Consider the following 20,320-nt stretch of genomic DNA (forward strand, 5'->3'; position numbering starts at 1 on the left):
AAAGCACTGTTTTACAACTTTTCAGTCTCCATACAGACCCGACAAGATACCTTAAGGACGAGCCGTTAATAACCGCTATGAATTCCACGATTTTATTGGTTAGAACTACCCACGTAATATCTGTGTTCGTATTGGTCAGAGAATTAAGCAATAAAGACAAATTACAATCAGCTGTTAGACATCATTATGTGTGATGGAATTTTTATTTTGATGTAAATAAATATTATTACTGATAATTTGTATAAGCAAAATTATTGTACTGCACCTACAGTGACTCACAGCCTCAATTCTGAAATGATACATTCGCTACTCAATAAAACTAGCTTGTGATACAGTCGCTACTCAATATTAGAAAAAAATTACATACTGAAAGTAAGTTACTAGCAAAAGTAAGTCCTCTAAAATAGCATAAGCTATGTTTTGGGTTTCAAATATACCATACTTAAATAACAATAATCCTTTAATTATTTTGTGTACGATTTTGATATCAGCTAAAATGATATAAACTTTTAAAGGAGAATATTAATAAAGAATCCCTCTAATTGTTTCAGGGTTACATCTTTTTCCAAACTGTCTTTCCACCTCATCTCTCAATTTTGGTGCACTTTTTTGGGATTATTTGCTATTTCTCTGACAATACATCTTAGCTATTAGGACTTTGGAGACGGCTGCTCTGAAAAGTTCGTTTGATGTACATCTGTACCATTCTCTCAGGTTGCACAGCCACGATATTCTGCGTCTCCCTATGCTTCTTTTTCCTTGAATCTTTCCCTGCATAATGAGTTGGAGCAAGTTGTTTTGGCCCATACATGGCAACATTTTTCATACGAATTTCTAGTTACATACAACCTATCTTTTCATGTCGTAAGGCCAAACCCAGTTATACCAGGAAATTAGCTCAGGCCATAGCATTATTCTCTATATATAAAAACTTAAGAAAGTGTGTCCTTTTAGGTGACACAACAGATCGAACACAACGAGCCATGTGTATCTTTTTCGGTACACAGCGTTGAGGACAGTGTATATCTAAAAGGATACACTGGCGCTGAGGGTGTTATTTATTGCATATTTGAAACCCAAAACATAGCTTATGCTATTTTAGAAGGCTCATACTAACTTACCTACTTTCAGTATGTAAGTTTTTTCTAATAAATATTGAGCCACTTACACAAGCTAGCTTTATTGAGTAGCGACTACATCATTTAAGCTGTGTTTCATTGATTATTCCCTGCTTTGCTTTCTTCAGTGTGCACACTGATTTTTGTACAGCAGCTTTTGTAGCCTATAGTTACTCTTGTTTGTTTTCTAGATTTTTCCTAATCAGGACTTGATTTCTTTTTGGTTTATTATTGTCTCCCTTCTAACAATAAAGAGAGAGTTTGGGGCTTATTATTCGTTAAAGTGTTGAAATGCTTGTGGGTTTTGATATATGTACCTACTACCACAACTCTCAATACAAAATCTGATCAAACTAAATTGATAGTGTGACCACTAGATTTTTATAATTTGAACAAACTGCAGTTTGTTTGTGCAGTTTCATGCAAACTCAGGAAGTGACGTCACTTCCTGAGTTTGCTCAAACTGTTTGATCAAATTATTTGATAGTGAAACCAAGACTTTAAGGATTTAAGTAACATCAATTTAATTTGCAATAAAAAAAATTATGAAGATTTGACGATGCTTGTAAATAAATACATACACCCGATTTAGATAATTTAAGTGACAGCAATGTTTAGATTGTTTTGTCAAATATACTTACATGCAACAAAAAATTTAATCAAAATGTGCATAAAAAATAATTCAATATGTAAAAACATTGAACCACAGAAACGGTTTTTCTCCACAAAGAAAAAAGAATCGTACCAACATATTAATAAGTGATACCTACGTTTAAAAATCCAAATGCAAATGAAATATGAAATTTCAGACTTTTTAAAAGGCCACAAGACACAACATGCCCTATATTTCACAAAATGCCGAAGAAAATTATAATTATATAATATAACATATAATTTCCCCTAAATTACTTTTCCCCATATCCAGTATATTATTTACTTTTATGTAAATTATCTGTTTTTAATTTTCATGCATTTATAATTTAATTTATAAGATCTATTCTAGTGATGCTGTGTTTGTATTGAACAACTGAAATAAATTTAAAGAATATAATTACTATACAATAACTGTTTATATTTTTTATGAGATAAAAAGAAATATTTTATGAGACTAGGTACAGTCTAGAAAGAAGACTAGTAGAAACGAATAAATAGTGTTTTTTAATCAATACTGTTTTTCAATATTGATTTTCTATTACACTTTTATTTCTATCATAAAAATTGTCAATTGTAAGATAAACAAGAAATATTTATCCATCATCCTTGGTCAGCAGACTTGTTTTCTTGAAACGACACTTTGCATACAATATTGGTATTTAAATATCCCGCTCTGTCATTCTTAATCATTTGACCAATACGAACACAGATATCACGTGGGTAGTTTTAACCAATCAAATCTTGGAATTCATAGCGGTTATTAACGCTTCGTACCTTAAGGCCATCGGTACATAATTCACAAATATTTTACGGCTATTCCTACTTATGTTTTATTAGAATAATGTTCTACTTATCTAATAATACGAGGTCTGACCCAAAAGTATCTAATCTTTGATGTGGTACCAAACATAGAAAATATTCATTTTAATAAAATTGTTTGCAGGTATGTGCGCCATGTTGAGTATCCGGCACGACCACCTCCAGAAGAGTATTATGGCCGCAGACAAGTTGTCTACGAACAACAAGATTATATGCCGCCACCTCGTGAGAGAGCTCGACCTTATCGCGAACTTCCACCGCATCGTATGCCTGATTATTATAGCAATAAGTACAATGAGGAGGAAGCGCCTCCACATTCCAGCGGAAGTACCGGTAAAAGAAGCAACAAGCCAAAGCGAGAAGTAAGTAATTTTTTACTTGAATCTATTTCACAAATTATGTTCGTCTCTTATACATTTTAGAACTTCAATTCACTGTGTTGCTGCTTCTTCCGAACGTTGGCAATCATTCTGGCTATGATGACTTTGTTGGTTGCTATAGGCTCAATCCAAGCCAAGTGGTCCAAAGGTGGTTACTTGACTATTTTTAATATTTTTTATTTTTCTACCTTTTAAACTTCAGTCTATAGAGACAACAGAATTTCATTTATTTTATTTTAAAAATAATTAGTTTGCCGATGACGGCCATTTTTGTTAAAGCGTATCGATCATTTTCACGGAAAACACGGCTTCGCTCTTTTGCCAATATTTTCACTGAGGTTGTCCTAGAACAATAAATCAAAAACCAAACTTTTTAGAAAAGTATGCTCTAAAAGAACGTCCTATAGCATTATTTAATTTCAAACTACCCTTAAGGAATTAAATGAACCTCAAATTTGAAAAGGTAAACTGATAAAATTCCATTTTTAGCATTTTTTAACAGCATAAGGCAAGCCGATAATGGTTTGTAATTTTTTTCTGCAAAAGACATACGTACGTACTTAAAGTAAAAAAACTTTGAGCTTTGAGACTTGATTTAAATTTAAACGGTAAATTTAAAAAAAAATCTCAAAAATGTAATTTTTTGAAAAATCTCAAAAGTTTGACCCCTTATATCTCTGATGGGCACGGATGAAATCATTTGAAATTTGGCCGAATGTTAGCCCCTAGCAAGTAGAATTTGGAGTTGCAGACTTACCTCATATAGGAGTTACAGGCCTCAAAATGGTCAAAAATCAAAATGGTCAAAATTTGAGCGTTTGCATTCAGGATAATTAAAATTCAAATAAACTGTCTAATGAAATAAAAATTAATCTATTTTCACCAGATTTCACAATGAATACAAATTTATATAGGGTGGGCCAAATAAAAAGAGTTCACCTCGATATTTGGCAATAGTTACCTATTAGATTTTAAGGAAATGCTGAAATAGGTCCATTTTTATTTTTATTATATTGCAACTTTTTGGGATATATTTCATACTACGTGACGTCATCCATCAGAGCGTGATGACGTAATCGATGATTTTTTTTTAAATGGGAATAGGGGTCTTGTGGTAACTAAAAATACATTGTACTGCTATCAGAAAATAGAAAAAATGTTTATTTCACAAGTAAACATTTCTTTTCGCTTAAATTAAATCACAAACAGCCTCCCACCTACCTCTTGACAGTTTGAACATTTAATTTAAGCGAAAAGCAATGTTTATTTGCCAAATAATATTTTTTTTCTATTTTATGACAGCAATAAAATGTATTTTGAGTTAAATAAATTACATACATTCTTCTTTTTGTGTCAATTACTTTAATTCAAAGATATTTTTTGGCCACCCTGTATAAATAATTATATTATTGTTTATACTACTGAACAGAGAATTGAACACTCTTTCAAATGAGATAACATACGACCCCTATTCCTATTAAAAATCATCGATTACGTCATCACGCCCAGATGGATGACGTCACTGACGATGACACGTCATGGAAACGTATGAAATATATATAAAAAAAATTGTAATTTAAAAATAAAAATCGACTTGTTTCGGCATTCCCCATAAAATATAATAACTGCCAAATATCAAGGTGAACTCTTTTCTTTGGCCCACCCTGTATAAATTTGTATTCATTGTGAAATCTGGTGAAAATATATTAATGTTTATTTCATTAGACAGTTTATTTGAATTTTAATTACCCTGCCTGCAAACGCTCAAATTTTGACCATTTGGATTTTTGACAATTTTTTCAGGCCTGTAACTCCTATATGAGGTAAGTCTGCAACTCCAAATTTTTACTCCTTATTCTACTTGCTAGGGACTAACATTCAGCCAAATTTCAAATTTTTTCATCCGTGCCCATCAGAAATATAAGGGGTCAAACTTTGAGATTTTCAAAAAATTACATTTTTGAGATTTTTTTTTTAAAATTTACTAAAGCCTCAAAGCTCAAACTTTTTTTACTTAAAGTATGTACGTATGTCTTTTGCAGAAAAAAATTACAAACCATTATCGGCTTGCCTTATGCTGTTAAAAAAATGCTGAAAATGGAATTTTATCAGTTTACCTTTTCAAACTTGAGGTTAATTTAAGACCTTAAGGGTAGTTTGAAATTAAATAATGCTATGGGCGGTTTTTTTAGAGCATACTTTTCTAAAAAGTTTGGTTTTTGATTTATTGTTCTAGGACAAACCTCAGTGAAAATATTGGCTAAAGAGCGAAGCCATGTTTTCCGTGAAAATGATCGATACGCTTTAACAAAAATGGCCGTCATCGGCAAACTAAATTTTTTAAAAATAAAATAAATGGAATTCTGTAGTCTCTACAGACTGAAGTTTAAAAGGTAGAAAAATAAAAAATATTAAAAATAGTCAAGCAACCAACTTAATTTATATTGGACCACTTGGCATGGATTGGCCCTATACGGAATAATTGCGTTGAGGTCTTTCTACACCATGCTCTCAGGTTAGCAAGCCAAGACATTCTTCTTCGTCCTGGGGCCCTTTTTCCTTCAATTTTACCTTATAAAATGCATTGGAGTAGCTCGTATCTGTCTTGATTTCTCATTATATGTCACAAGTACTGCAGTTTACGGCCCTTCACGATGTTGACTAAATCTGCAGTTGTGTTCATACTCCGTAGTACTTCTTCATTGTTCTTCATTGGTAACGTTGTCTGTCCACGGTATCTTCAGGATCCTTCTGCACACCATAGCTCAAAAGCCTGAAGTTTAGATAGAGTTTCTGCCTTTAATGTCCACGTTTCTACTCTTTATAGAAGCACGGAGTACACGTAACATTTAAGGAGCCCTATTTTTGTTTTTAGGGTGCGGTCATGGCTCTTGAACACAGAGCTCATAGTTAAGAATGCACTTTTTGTATTTCCGATGCGACATCTAATCTCTTGAGTATTGTCCCACGACTCATTGATTATAGTTCCCAAGTAGTTGTATTGTGAGACACGTTCAATTCTCATTTGGTTCACATACATATTTGCTCCAGTTATGTTTTGCTTGCTGATGATCATTAGCTTGGTTTTGTTGGTGTTTTTATCTAGTCCATATGTTCTACTTGTTTCCGTTAGAACCTCTTCAAAAATCTGCTCTGAGCACAGATTGAATATCAGCGGTGAAATTATGCATCCCTGTCTCATCCTCTAAAGATTTTGACCTGATCTGTATATTCTCCATCTATTCGGAGCACTGCTGATTGGTTCCAATACAGGTTAGCTATTATTTTCAGGTCTCTTCCGTCAATCCCTGTCCTCTTCAGCACTTCCATCATTTGTTCATGCCTGACTCTATCGAAAGCCTTCTTATAGTCAATCAGGCATGCAAAAACATCACAGCTGACATGTCTACATTTCTGAAACAGCACCTGCACGCTAAATAAAGCCTCCCTCATACCAACGGCGTTCACAAATCCAAACTGATTGGGCGCAATTTGTTCTTCGCATTTGCGGTAAATTCTATTGTGGATGACTTTTAAAAACAGCTTGAGCAGATTAATGCTTAAGCATTAGGCTTATGGCCCTATAGTCTTCACAAACTGTTGCTCCTGGTTTTTGGGGCAACGGTATGAACTCAGATTCGGGCCACTCTGCTGGTATTTTCCCTGCCTTATATGTCATTAAATATTTCAGCTATTATTTTTATTTGTTCTGCATCTACATAATAGCTTCAGCAGTTCTGCAGGAATTTCATCAAGTCCCGGTGCCTTTCCATTCCTTTATTTGTCTGATGGCTGCCGTTACTTCTTCTCATAGGATTTCGAATTCTCTTCAATGGTGGTATAGCGATACGCTTTAATTACTCTTTTTGCTAATTTTAATATTTTTTCTCAAAACGAAATAATATGGGCCATATAAAGTCACCGTTAATATACAAACCAGACGCTAAGAAAGACATGGTTTTACGAAACGAATGCATCCCTTGACCATATGTTTTTGGAGTGTCAGTTTAACAAACTGAAGTCCCCATAAATTAAAATACCATATCAGATCATTATGTCAACAACTCACTTTGGGACATGCATTCGTTTTTAAAACTGCAGAAGTGTGTCTGTTTTTATGCGTCAGATCGGAGTGATTTATTGTCCTATCCGGGCCATATTGTAGAAAGGCATAACATCGATATAATAGGTTGTGGTTTTTCGTAACAGTCTGCTCACAGCGTGCAACCGAGGCACTACTCGCTAACGACCGACCCTTTTCCGAGATCTAACTAAGCAACACCTTTTTGTTACCAAAATAAATAAATGTTTTACTGTTCGTCGTTAACTTATTTTTTTTAACGACGAACAGTAAAACATTTATTTATTTTGCTAACAAAAAGGTGTTGCTTAGTTAGATCTCGGAAAAGGGTCGGTCGTTAGCGAGTAGTGCCTCGGTTGCACGTTGTGAATAGACTTAAGAAAAACCACAACCTATTATATCGATGTTATGCCTTTCTACAATATGGCCCGGAGAGGACAATAAATCACTCCCGATCTGACGCATAAAAACAGACACACTTCTGCAGTTTTAAAAACGAATGCATGTCCCAAAGTGAGTTGTTGACATAGTGGGTTCTTGTCCTGTTCTAAGGTCATGGAAAAGTTTCCCCAAGTATTCACACTGTATTTCACTCACATTAAAAATAAACCAATATTTTTAGGTGATTGTTCAAAGGGTTGAAAGCGAGCGCCCATCCTCAGGAAGAGGGGATGAATGGCAAGATCCTTGGATGAGATCCAAGGATCAAGGCAGAAGGAAAGAAGCACCAGGCCGTAAGAGGTCGTATAGTACAGGATCGTCGTATTCATCTAGCAGGTGCGTAAAAGACATTTAAATTTGACTAGGTAAGTAGTAAATTTTATTCATTATCAAAAAGTTGATGTGTAGTCTTTTAATTCTAATAAATTAGTAAAGACTTTTTAATAATTGAACATTTAGACCAGGGTAATAAGCTAGAAATAGACCATGTTCGGGACACTCAAAGATCCAGGTAGCTGACTACTTTTTTAGTTATTGTATACCTATAGGATAAAAACCTACCTGTTTCCTGCCTAGAGTTCGCGTCCGTTTTTTAATTATTAACAATTTAGTGCAAAAATCGCGATGTTTTCGATTTTTTGCACCCCATTTAAAAACTAAATAGTTGACATAAAATTACAAAATTTAATTTTTTAGAACATTAAAAACCCTCAAAATACCGATTTTTGAAAGTTAAAAAGTTAATTTGTTGCTACGCAAACTGCAAAATAAGTGAAAATCGTTATTTGTTAATAACTTTTACTAAAACTAACTTAGAACTTTAGTGTTTCACCCAAAGTTGGGTATTGGGGTACTTAACAAACCCTCAAAATTTGAGACCGATCCATTAATTAGTTATAAGAGTTATTCTAATTGTTTATCGCAGAGACCTTTATTTTGCAATAACATAAGACAGAAAATAATGAAGATAGGGCAATTCTGCGTATGCCAAATGAAAGTAGCAAACTGATACTATCAAAATATACTAAAAAACGATAAAAAGATTATCTAATATAGTCAAAAATTCTAATGCCACATTTGTGAAATTTTGTAGTTTAAAAACATTTAGAATAACTTTAAAAATATTATCCGTAGAAACAGTCATTTTACATAATAGAAAAGCTGGTATTTTACACGAATTTTTAAAAATGTAGTTCAATTGGAGACTAGTCGTGGTAAGTGAAGGGGGAGCTGGGAGCCGACAAATGCACGAGTTCAAACACTAAAAAAAGCAACTTAAAACTACTATCATTTTCTATATCTCGGGATCTACTGAATATATTTTGATCGTTCTTTTTTTAATTTGTATGTAATTTTTCTGTACATTACAAATATGCAATTTGTCTAGACATTGAAAAATATTTTTTTCCCAAATAGTCCATTCTTTCACGGTTTTTGCTCTAAATTTTAAAGAACCGCTTGGATTGACATGAAATTTGGCATACGTATAGCTTACATGTCAAAGAAAAAAAGTGGTATTGTGCCGATGTGTGCTTTTGCCCTGGGGGTGACTTCCACCCCCTGTTGGGGGTGAAAAAATATATGTCCAAAATAAGTCCGGAAATGGGTAAATTGACTAATTTTAAGTAAATTTTGTTCTATAGAGCTTTTTCGCCAAGTTAACACTTTTCGGGTTATTTGCGAGTGAATATGTTCATTTTTCAACAAAATAACCACATTTTTAGACGCTTTTTCGCAAATAACTCAAAAAGTAAGTATTTTGTCGAAAAAAACGTTTTTAGCAAAAATATAGCTTATAAAAAAGTAAAAAAAAATGGTGTACGCGTTAGGTCTCTGGATCTCGTAGAACCGGAGTTATAGCCAATGAAAAATAGATTCATATTCACCAAATTTCAAATAGAATATTTCGACGTGAAATATCCAAAAAATTAAGTACTTTTTGGGAAAACCCATTATAACTTTTTTATAGTGTTTAAAAAAAGCTTTATTTTTGTTTTTACAAATAGTTTCTAGCATTAAAGTTAAGCAAGTTACGCTCAAAATAAAGTTGGTCCCTTTTGTTTTTTCAAAAAAAAATCGGGAAGACCACCCTCTAATTAGCAACTTAAATGAAATTAATCGATACCGCTCCACAAATTATTTTACTTGTATTGTGTTTATATGATCTGTAAGTTTCATCGATTCAAAGTGCTTATTTTTGAAAAAATTTGGTGTCAAAGTAAAATTTTTAAAAATTTAAATTTTGAAAAATATGCTTTTTTTCAAAATAACTTAAAAATTGTTAGAGATACCAAAAATCTCGAAAAACAAAAAAAGTCAGATTTGCTTTTCTGAATATCATGTATTTTTTTGTTTTTCTGTTAGCCAAAAATTGATTAAGATTTGGTGTTTCTAAATTTGCATACATTCGTGATCAGTGACTCGTTCAACCCCTTTTAACTACAGCCCTTTCAATAATAATGACTTTGAACCGATGAAACTTACAGATCATATAAACAATATATACACGAGTCAAGAAACTTGTGAAGTCGTAACGATTAAGTTCATTTAAGATACTAATTAGGGGGTGATTTTCTCGATTTTTTTACCAAAACCAAAAGGGACTAACTTTATTTTGAGCGTAACTTGTTTAATTTTGATGCTAGAATTTTTTTTTATAAAACAAAAATAAAGCTTTTTTTAAACACTTTAAATAAGTTGTAATGAGTTTTCCCCGAAATGTGCTTCATTTTTGGTTATTTCACGTTAAAGTATTCCATTTGGAATTTGACGAATAAGAACCCATTTTTTATTAGCTATAACTCTGCTTCTACTAGGTGTAGAGACGTGATATATACACCATTTTTTTTTTTTAATTTTACAGGCTATATTTTTGCTAAGAATGTTTTTTCGACAAAATACTTACTATTTGAGTTATTTGCGAAAAACCGTCTAAAAGCGTGGTTATTTTGTTGAAAAATGAACATATTCACTGCCAAATAACTCGAAAAGTATTGAAGTAGTGAAAAAACTCTATAGAACAAAAGTTACTTAAAATTGGCCAGTTTATCCATTTCCTGACTTTCTTTGGACGAATATTTTTTCACCCCCCAAGAGGGGGTGAAAACCACCCCCAGGGCAAAAGCACATATCGGCACAATACAACTTTTTTTCTTTGACTTGTTACCTATGTGTATGCCAAATTTCATGTCAATCCAAGCGGTTCTTTAAAATTTAAAATTTTGCAATATTTTACCGTTAAAGAACGGACTAAAAAATCCATGTTGTTAATCATACTATCCCTATTAATCATAGAAAAAGTTAAGGTATACTTTAATAAATAAATTATCTTCAATAAATACTTATCTAATAAAAATCATTTATTTATTAAAGTGTACTTTAAGTTTTTCTGTAATCATTAATGATACTGTGATTAAAAAAATAGATTTTTGTAAAAAAAATATATTTTCAAGAATTGTTTAAACCAACTAGACTGTTTATTAATTAATAAATTTATAAACAAATTGCATATTTGTAATATACGTAAAAATTACATACCAATTAAAAAAAGAAAGATTAAAATCCATTGAGTTGAACCGGATATACAGCAAATTATGTTCGTTTGAAATTGCTTTTTCGGTATTTTAACTTGCTGGATTTGTAGGTTCCCCCTAGTAATCGTTTGCACTACCTTTTTGAAAAATCGTAGAGGGTGCTGTGAAGGTATAATGTTTGTGCAAATTTTTTAAGAACAAATACAAATCCCATTTTTTAAAATGGCATTAATGAGATTCCTTAATTATTATAAACAAATTAGCTGTGAATTAAAAAAAACATATGGCTAACTTAAAATATAATGTTTAAAATGTAATATATAACGTTTAAAAATAGAGAAGAGTTTGCAGTAGTCATCTCCAACTTCTCTTCTCTCTTTTTACTTATTTCATTGCATAGTCTAGCAATATACTGGGTGTCCACTTATATTTTCCCCCATTTTAACTGCCTATAACTTCTAAACGGCTCAAAATAGAGATATGCGGTTTTCGCTGAAATGTTTTATTTTAGTAAAAGTTTTGTCTGAATGGATTGAGTTTTTATATCGCTTTCAATTACGAAAAAAAATGGCGGATTTTTGAAAAAAACTTTGTTGACTTTTTTTAATGGGACACCCAGTATATTTTTTCGTAAATTGAAGGAACGGTCATTCACCTATCCAGCGTTTTTTAAAATCGGTTGTCAAATGACTGAGTAATTAATTTTTAAAATGAGAGGTGCAAGAACGTGTATATTACATAACTAAATAACATAACCAAGCAAATTGATATTATGTTATGTGATTTCCACATTGCATCTCTCATTTTAAAAATTAATTGCTCAGTCATTTGACAACCGATTTTAAAAAACTTTATATCGCTGGATAGGTAAATGACCGTTCTTTCAATTTACAAAAAAAATATACAGGGTGTTTCAATAAAAAAGTCAACAACGTTTTTTTTTTCAAAGATCCCCCATTTTATATTTAAAAGCGATATAAAAAAATTCAATCCATTCAAACAAAACTTTTACTAAAATAAAACATTTCTGCGAAAACCGTATATTTCTATCTTGAGCAGTTTAGAAATTATAGGCAGTTAAAATGGGGGAAAATATAAGTGGACACCCGGTATTTATTTTCATCTTTCTGTCAGCTTTTTGTATTTCTTTATCTGATTTTTTTCTCTTCAGAATGTTTATGAATCCAGTAGTAAATATTCTTATGCATAACATACATTACATACATTTACTCTCATACCACCAGCAATACATTTGTTTTCATCTTCTCATTTCGGCTTTTTGTATTTCTTCATCTAATTTCTTTCTCTTCAGAATGTTTATAAACCCAGTAGTAAATGTTCTTATGCATAACATATAAATTACAGTTCTTCTAGTTCCTCGGATTCGAGCAGAAGTTCCTATGCGTCACGAAGAAGGGCTCGGGGACGTAGATCAAGATCGCGCAAGGGAAGGCCCGTTTCACCTTCAGTTATAGTGTCCGAGAGAAAAGCGGCCAATGAAAGAGCTGCTTTAATGAACCCACCAGCACCAAAGAGAAGAGCAGCTTCACCAGGTAAATTTGTATTTATGTTTGTCCCATTAAAGGTAAAACTCACTACGTATAGGGGAAGTTGTTCAAACTTTTTGTTTGAAAGCTCAAAAAATAGGTAAAATTAAAATTTAAAATATATTTTTTGCAAGAAAAAACTTCATCTTTCAATTGCCAGATGACGCTAGTTACCTTCCCTATTTGTTTCAGTTGCAATGTGTGGGAAAAGCTCTCGGTGCTGGTCAGTTAGGATATGGAGAACAAGCCTGCGCTCTCTCCGATGAGATTCCAATAAGAATCGAAAATCGCGATTCAGAGAGCTGGATTACACTCCGTATTCTAATTGAAAAGTAAGATTGTTTTGCCTTCGCATTGCAACTGAATAAAAATGGTATACATATTTATTTGATAGTCGTATTACTCCGTAGAGTAACTAGGTGCATTTTCCGTTGGAACTTTACCAAGCGGCAGACGGGGATGTGAATTGCATAGTGTAGAATTCCTTCCCTTTTGTCTTCACTGCAGCATCCATTTGGCTTGCAAATTGTAGAAGCCTTGGAGGTGTCACCAGGAAAGTGTACCAATAAGTTTTTCAATTTAAAAATCTTTTAGTAATATTTTTAATATTTTCAATATTATTAATGTTGCTTTTAGGATTGAAAAACTTCATCTTTCAATTGCCAGATGACGCTAGTCACCTACCCTATTTGTTTCAGTTGCAATGTGTGTGAAAAGCTCTCGGTGCTGGTCAGTTAGGATATGGAGAACAAGCCTGCGCTCTCTCCGATGAGATTCCAATAAGAATCGAAAATCGCGATTCAAAGAGCTGGATTGCACTCCGTATTCTAATTGAAAAGTAAGATTGTTTTGCCTTCGCATTGCAACTGAATAAAAATGGTATACATTTTTATTTTATATTTTTTGCGTTTAAACTACAGAATAGAGTTTCTAAATTATTGTTTTAAAGTGTTTTTTAATTTTAACAATTTATGTAATAGATATTAGTCTTTGTTTGTTAAATGTCATTTGATTAACTGTGGACTAGGGGTGGTTCACAATGAACCATGAACAATTTTACAGTGAACCATTTAATTTATCAGTGAACCAACAATGCAATAATCAAAAACAAGTGGGAAAAAGTATATGATTTTTATTTAGTTAATGTTTTATTACAAAAATGGTGCTTATTAAACAAACAAACGTAGTTCTGCTAAGATAATTTAAAATAATACAGGCATTAAAAAATAAAAAGATCGAACATCAAAATTTGAAAAACTTAGTAGCTTATATTAGACATAAAGCATAGAGAGTTGAAAACTTAAAATGTTCAGCAAGGACAAATCATCCTTGAACAAAAACGTTTCTTGTCTACTTTTAGATCCAAGCCCTTTTGGATGTTTAAAAATATACTTACATAATATCTGAAATTTTTACATTTGCTAGATCGGGTTCAATGGGAAATGTAAACTTTTGTTTTTCTCTTTCTTTTAATCTTAAAAATGATACGAAGCAGTCATCATTTTCATCAATATCTTATCAAATTTTTGCTATGTAATAAACAGACAGTTTTTTGTAGTAAAGTGTACCAAGACAAAATCATCTTCTTTATGATTTCGTGAAAGAGGAGCAAAGTTTTCATCCAAAATTTCTAAGTCATCATCATCACTTGGTTTTTCGTACCAGTCATCATCAGAAGAGCTATCAGAAATAAATTCTTCAGATTCGTTTGTGTCTGAATCAGATTTTCTTTTACGCTTATTTCGTTTTGTCAATGCAGCTTTGGTTTTTGTATTAGCAGAATCTGCAAAAACCTGTCTTTTTGCAGTTTTTTTTTAGCTTTTGCGTTAGCCCGTTCTAAAGCTATTGCATCCTTTTCCGGTGTATCTGTTGCTATAACGCTTTTTCTAACATTTCTACGTTTTCTCTTTTCATCACGAGGACCTGCTTTTAAAGGTGGTCGAAATATTTCTGGTGTTATTAATACTTTGGTGGTGGACTGGGAAGGCTGGCCAATGGATTTCTCTGTGTCTGCAACATCATCCGCGATTTTGCTTGGGCCTGCTTGGTTTTTTCGTTACGTTGTGGCGTTTCAGTTGTTTCAGAGGTTGGCTCATCTGTTGTATTGTTGGGTTCAGGACGGTCCGTAACACTTCTTGGCAAAAAATCTTCGTCGCTAAATATGTTTCTGTTAAATGGAAAAATTCCACACTTGGAGAAGGCAGCGGCTATGTTCAGTGGTGTCATAGCTCTGGGATAAGCATGGCCGACAAACTCAGCCACTTGATAAATGGTGACAGGCTTCCCTGGGTTACGAAGCATCCAGGATTCTAAAGCGGCACAATAATACATCTTAAACGGACTTAGCAGTCCAACATCTAACGGCTGCAATTTAGCTGAAGTGTGTGGAGGCAGTGTGAGAATTGTTACTCCAGAATTTTTTGCCAAATCCAAGGCCTCTATGGAGAGATGCGATTCCTGGTTATCCATGATGAGTAATGACGGATTTTAAGGAGTTGAATTGGTATGATGGATAAATTGTTTTATTACGTCAACAAACAGATTACTATTCATCCAACCAGATGGAGCCGCCAATCCTAACGTCCCAGGGGGAGCTCCGTGCAACATCAGGTCTCTATAATTCTTTCTGGGAAAAACAATGGCAGAAGGTATTGCATGCCCTGTTGTGCTTACCATGCAACATGTTGTAACCAAAGTTCCCTTTTCACCGCTAGTAACCTTTCCGACATTCAACAAACTAGTTGGGGCAATTACCTTTTGGGGTTTCTGGACAGTTGATGTTCCCGTTTCGTCCAAATTATAAATGCGTGTGCCATCAGCAAATTTGTCATTTCTGTTAAGAACATTTGATAAATTATCAAAAAAGGTTTTCACATTTTCTCGGTTAAAGGACGTTGCTCTTGCAAGACTGCAGGGTTCTGGCTTTCTCAACGAGATATCTGGATGTCGATTTCTAAAACATCTAAGCCATTCTACACCAGCTATGGAATTTCTTTCCCAGGAATCTGGCATTTTAATGTTGTTTAGCGTCGCCATTTCATAAGTAACTTGCCTGCAGTCTTTTGTGGTGAGTCCGTAGAATTTTAGTGCACAAATCTTGAAGTATCCAAGTAATACATTTTCTTGTTCTAAAGAAAAAACCCGATTTACTTCGTAGTTGGGAACCAAAGAAATGTTGCCTTGATTTTCTCTTTTTTTACATAGCGGCGAAGTGTAGGATAAGGAATTTCGGCTTCTTTAGCTGCCTTTCGTATACTCATGTCTTTTTCTACTGCTTCTAATCTCATTTTTTCCTGTGTAGTTGCTCCAATTTTTCTTTCCTTTGTTTTGTTTCGCGGCATTCTATAAAATAAAAACGTAAAATTGTTATTCTAGAACGTGTTTAGTTCGAGTCTAATAAATAAAAACAATAAACATAAATGTACTTTTTAAGTAAAGTTAACTTAGTTCACATTTTTTTAAAGCAACACTCAACAAAAAAGTATCTGGTCCACAGTGAACCGGTTCACTGTGAAACAGGGTCGATTGATTCACTGTGTACCACCCTGTATATTATTATATTTTAGGTTAGAAAAAATAAGAAAAAAGTTTAACACACTTGCAACTATTTTACATAAGTATGGCCAACTACCTATAGAAAATTACGTAAAAGGTTTGCTCTTAAATATAATCAACGCAAGGACATTAAAAATCGTAATACTTACTTTAAATATATAAGTTTTTCCCTCTAAAAACAACAATTGGCTCGCACCTCCTATAAACTTTGCAGCATGTGCTAATGACCGGATGGACTTGTAAGTCAACTGTGGTTAATATTCGTAGAACGCAAGTGTCTGGCGTTGCCAGATTTCCTAATATTTCGGTGGATCACTGTACCCCACTGGTTCACTGTTAAACATCTCCCCTACTTTTTGAGATTCTGACATTTTCATCAATTTGTACTGAATACAGTACTGCCCAACCGTGGAAAAGTCACCAAGTGCGTAAAACCTTCTAATAGGTCTTTTCATTCACAGTCATTTGTTTCGAGCTTCTGTCGTATGTCGTATAATCCTTGTATATTAATATTATACACAGATTATAGAACATATGACAGAAGCTCGAAACAAATGACAATCGATGAAAAGCCCCATTACTGAGATTTACACAATCAACAAAAATAGCCAAATACATAAAAAAAGAAAGGAATGAACCAGCTTTCAGAACAAACAATATATTAAGCAAATATATTACGAATAACAAGAGTCAAAAGAAAAAGCACCCACACAGTGATGTATGTAACAAGCTTACATGTGGTGATGCCTAAAAACTTACATCGGTCAAACTGGTAGAACCTTTTACAAACATATGACAGAACGCAAAAGGTCTCTTAGGAATACAAAAACATTCGTTGAATGATCAATTTCAAATCTCCATATTTAAAATAAAGACCTTAAGCTGTCTTTGTTAGAATCTATGGAAATTAAAAAATACATACAGATATACTGCCGTGCTAAGCCCAAAGGCGGTAACTGATTTTTTATCGAAAATGACATTTTTGTGTTTCTAGGTAGGTTTCATTATATTATAATGCTTCTACAACTCCAAAGACTTTGTAAATATATTCTAGATACCCATTATAATAGTTCTACAACTCCAAGGACTTGGTAAAAATATTCTAAATACCTATAATCTACGTAGAAATACAACAATCTCATGTTCGATAAAAAATCAGTTACCGCCTTTGGGCTTAGCATGGCAGTATAGTTCTGAATGACCAACCTCTTTGAGAAGACAAACAAAAATATAACAAAAAGGTAAACAATGGGAATAAAAAATTTGTTTTCTATTATTGTCTTATATGTATAATAAATTATCAGTATTGTTATCTTGTTAGTTTTTGACTTTTTAAACCCCGTTTTCTTTAAGGTATGATGAGACTGAGTGCAGCTGCTAACCCACCAGCTCCATTAAGAGATGAACAGTTTAGCAGAAGCAGAAGCAAACTAGCAGTTGCTGCTGCGTTGGCGAGAGTAAGAGGCCGCAGGGCCTCGAGATCATCTTCTGGAAGTTCATCAGGTAGCTCTAGCGATTCTGATTCATCTGACTCCAGTAGTTCCAGCAGCAGGGATAATAGTCCACCATCTAGAGGGCCCGGTAAGAAATATAATTTCTTTTTTTAACCTATGATTAATTTACTCAATATCAAAATCAAAACAACAGTTAAAAATAAAAAATAGAGCTAATTGTAATACACACTTTTAAAATTGAAAAATTATTCAATAGACAAATCGAGAGATACAAGAATAAAGATGTTTTTAAATGTATAAACATCCAGGGATTTTTACTGTTCTTTCTATCTACTTTTATGATATACCATCAAACAACTGTTAGGATAGAATAAAAATATGCTTTATTGTCACTTAAAATTTTACAAGTTTATGGACAGAGCATACATCAAGTCAAAAAATAACAACAACAAATACAATTTACAATTGGATACAGGAATTGAGTCAATACTCGCAATCTTAAGTTTGTATTTTAATAGTTGTTACATAATCATGGGGCGACCGGTTTCGAGGCTTACAATTTATGCCTCATCTTCAGGCCCAGTACATAAAGTCTTCACAATTACACACTACAAGCTAAAATCATAAAAAGAGACAAAAATGTATATAAAACATAAAAAACAACTATGTCTTGGTTTAAATTACATACAATAAAGCCAAACAACTGTATAGTATTGAACTTAATAGTCTATAGAGTGTATACTGAGACATTTTGCCATTGGGAGTGTCCAATCTGATGAGAATTGCATGGAATATAATTTAATATACAGTGCGTCCATAAAGTAACGCATAAATTCATTATTTCGTAAACCGGCGACTTTAAGGAAAAATTCCGAAACAGGTCGATTTTTAAATTTCAATTTTTTGGCATACATATATATCATACTGGTGACGTCATCCATCTGGGCTTGATAACGTAATCGATGAATTTTTTAAATTAGAATAGGGGTCATGTGATAGCTCTTTTGCAAGGGTATGTAATTCTCTATTTAATAATACAAACAATAACATAATTATTTGTAAAGGGTGTCCAAAAAGAATTTTTTAATTAAATTAATAGAGACAAGAAGAAGAATGTATGTAACTTATTTAATTCAAAATTCGTTTTACTTTTGTCAGAAAACAGGAATACATGTACATGTTTATTTGACAAATAATAAATATTGCTTTTCGCTTAAATTCAATGTTAGAGCTGCCACCCACCTGCCTCTTGGAAGTTTAACATTACGCTTAAGCGAAAATCGAATGTTTATTTTTTAAATAAAACTTGTTTATGTCTTCTGGCACGAATAAATTATATTTAGAATTAAACAAATTACATACATTCATCTTTTTGTACCAATTAATTTAATTTAAAAAAGTATAAATAATAATATTAATGTTTATATTATTGAATAGAGAATTACATACCCTTTCAAATGAGCTATTACATGACCCCTATTCTCATTTAAAAAAATCATCTATTACGTCATCACGCGCAGATGGATGACGTCACTAGTATGATATGTATGTCAAAAAATCGTAATTTAAAAATGAAAATCGACCTGTTTCGGGATTTTTTTCTTAAAGCCTCCGGTTTACGAAATAATGAATTTATGCGTAACTTTATGGACGCACTGTATACTACCATCAATCCTTAAGTAGTTAAGGCTCCTTGTTAGTTACGTAGTTATCCTGTCAAGACTCCATCAACCCTTAACTACTTAAGGATTGATGATAGTATATATTAAATTATATACATGTACCAAGCAATTCTCATCAGATTGGTCACTCCCAATGGCAAAATGTCTCAGTATACACTCTACAGACTATTAAGTTCAATACTATACAGTTGTTTGGCTTTATTGTATGTAATTTAAACCAAGACATAGTTGTTTTTTATGTTTTTATATATGTATAGTCCGTCCGCTATAACTTTTCCCATGCGGTATGATTTATTTTCAATCAAATTAAGTCAAAACATAAATTGAAACGAACGTCGATGTGTATATACATTTTGTATACTATATACTACACACATCGGCGTACGTTTCACTTTCTGTTTTGACTATATGTGTACATTTTTGTCTCTTTTTGTGATTTTAGCGTGTAGTTTGTAATTGTGAAGACTTTATGTACTGGGCCTGAAGATGAGGCATCAATTGTAACCTCGGTCGCCCCATGATTATGTAACCACTATTAAAATACAAACTTAAGATTGCGAGTATTGACTTAATTCCTATATCCAATTGTATAATGGACTCGCAATGACAACCCTTTCATCATTTGAAATACAATTTACTAAAATTAGATAAATCGTCAATACGATGGGTACATTTTCTGATGATCTCCTCATTCTCTTTCTCGCTCCAACTTGTACTGCTTCTACATAAGGTTCTCTTTGTTACTTCCTTTTTAACTTTATTATCAGCTTTAACACCTTTATTATCTTCCTAGCAATTCGTATAAGAATATCTTGCTGCCATGTGTAATTAGTGGTATTGTGAGATAATTTCTACATGAATATCTGTCTCCTTCTTTATTTATAGGAATATAATATACTATTTTTGTTCAGTCCTTAAACTTTGTGTATATCTGGTAGATTTGGCGTAACTTATCCACTCAATGTCATCTAGAGCTCAAATTATTTGAATGGATATATTATCTGGATCAACGCCAACTGAACATCAATACAGTTCCAATTCATGAATTCCATCCAT

General features: G+C 32.8%; 1 protein-coding gene across 3 annotated transcripts in view; it reads left to right on the forward strand.

Annotated features, from left to right (window-relative positions):
- The window catches only part of LOC114326239 (serine/arginine repetitive matrix protein 2), a 78,696-nt gene that overhangs the window by 50,917 nt on the left and 7,459 nt on the right, over nucleotides 1-20,320 (forward strand). For 2 of the 3 annotated variants that reach the window (XM_028274538.1, XM_028274539.2), the window contains exons 9-12: nucleotides 2,716-2,953; nucleotides 7,675-7,829; nucleotides 12,392-12,579; nucleotides 17,482-17,709. In XM_028274538.1, coding sequence (XP_028130339.1) covers nucleotides 2,716-2,953; nucleotides 7,675-7,829; nucleotides 12,392-12,579; nucleotides 17,482-17,709 — 809 coding nt within the window. The remainder of the gene's footprint in view (nucleotides 1-2,715; nucleotides 2,954-7,674; nucleotides 7,830-12,391; nucleotides 12,580-17,481; nucleotides 17,710-20,320) is intronic. The other variant, XM_028274541.1, reaches the window with a different exon arrangement.

The sequence above is a fragment of the Diabrotica virgifera genome, chromosome 7, assembly GCF_917563875.1.
Source record: "Diabrotica virgifera virgifera chromosome 7, PGI_DIABVI_V3a".
Taxonomy (NCBI): Eukaryota; Metazoa; Arthropoda; class Insecta; order Coleoptera; family Chrysomelidae; genus Diabrotica; species Diabrotica virgifera.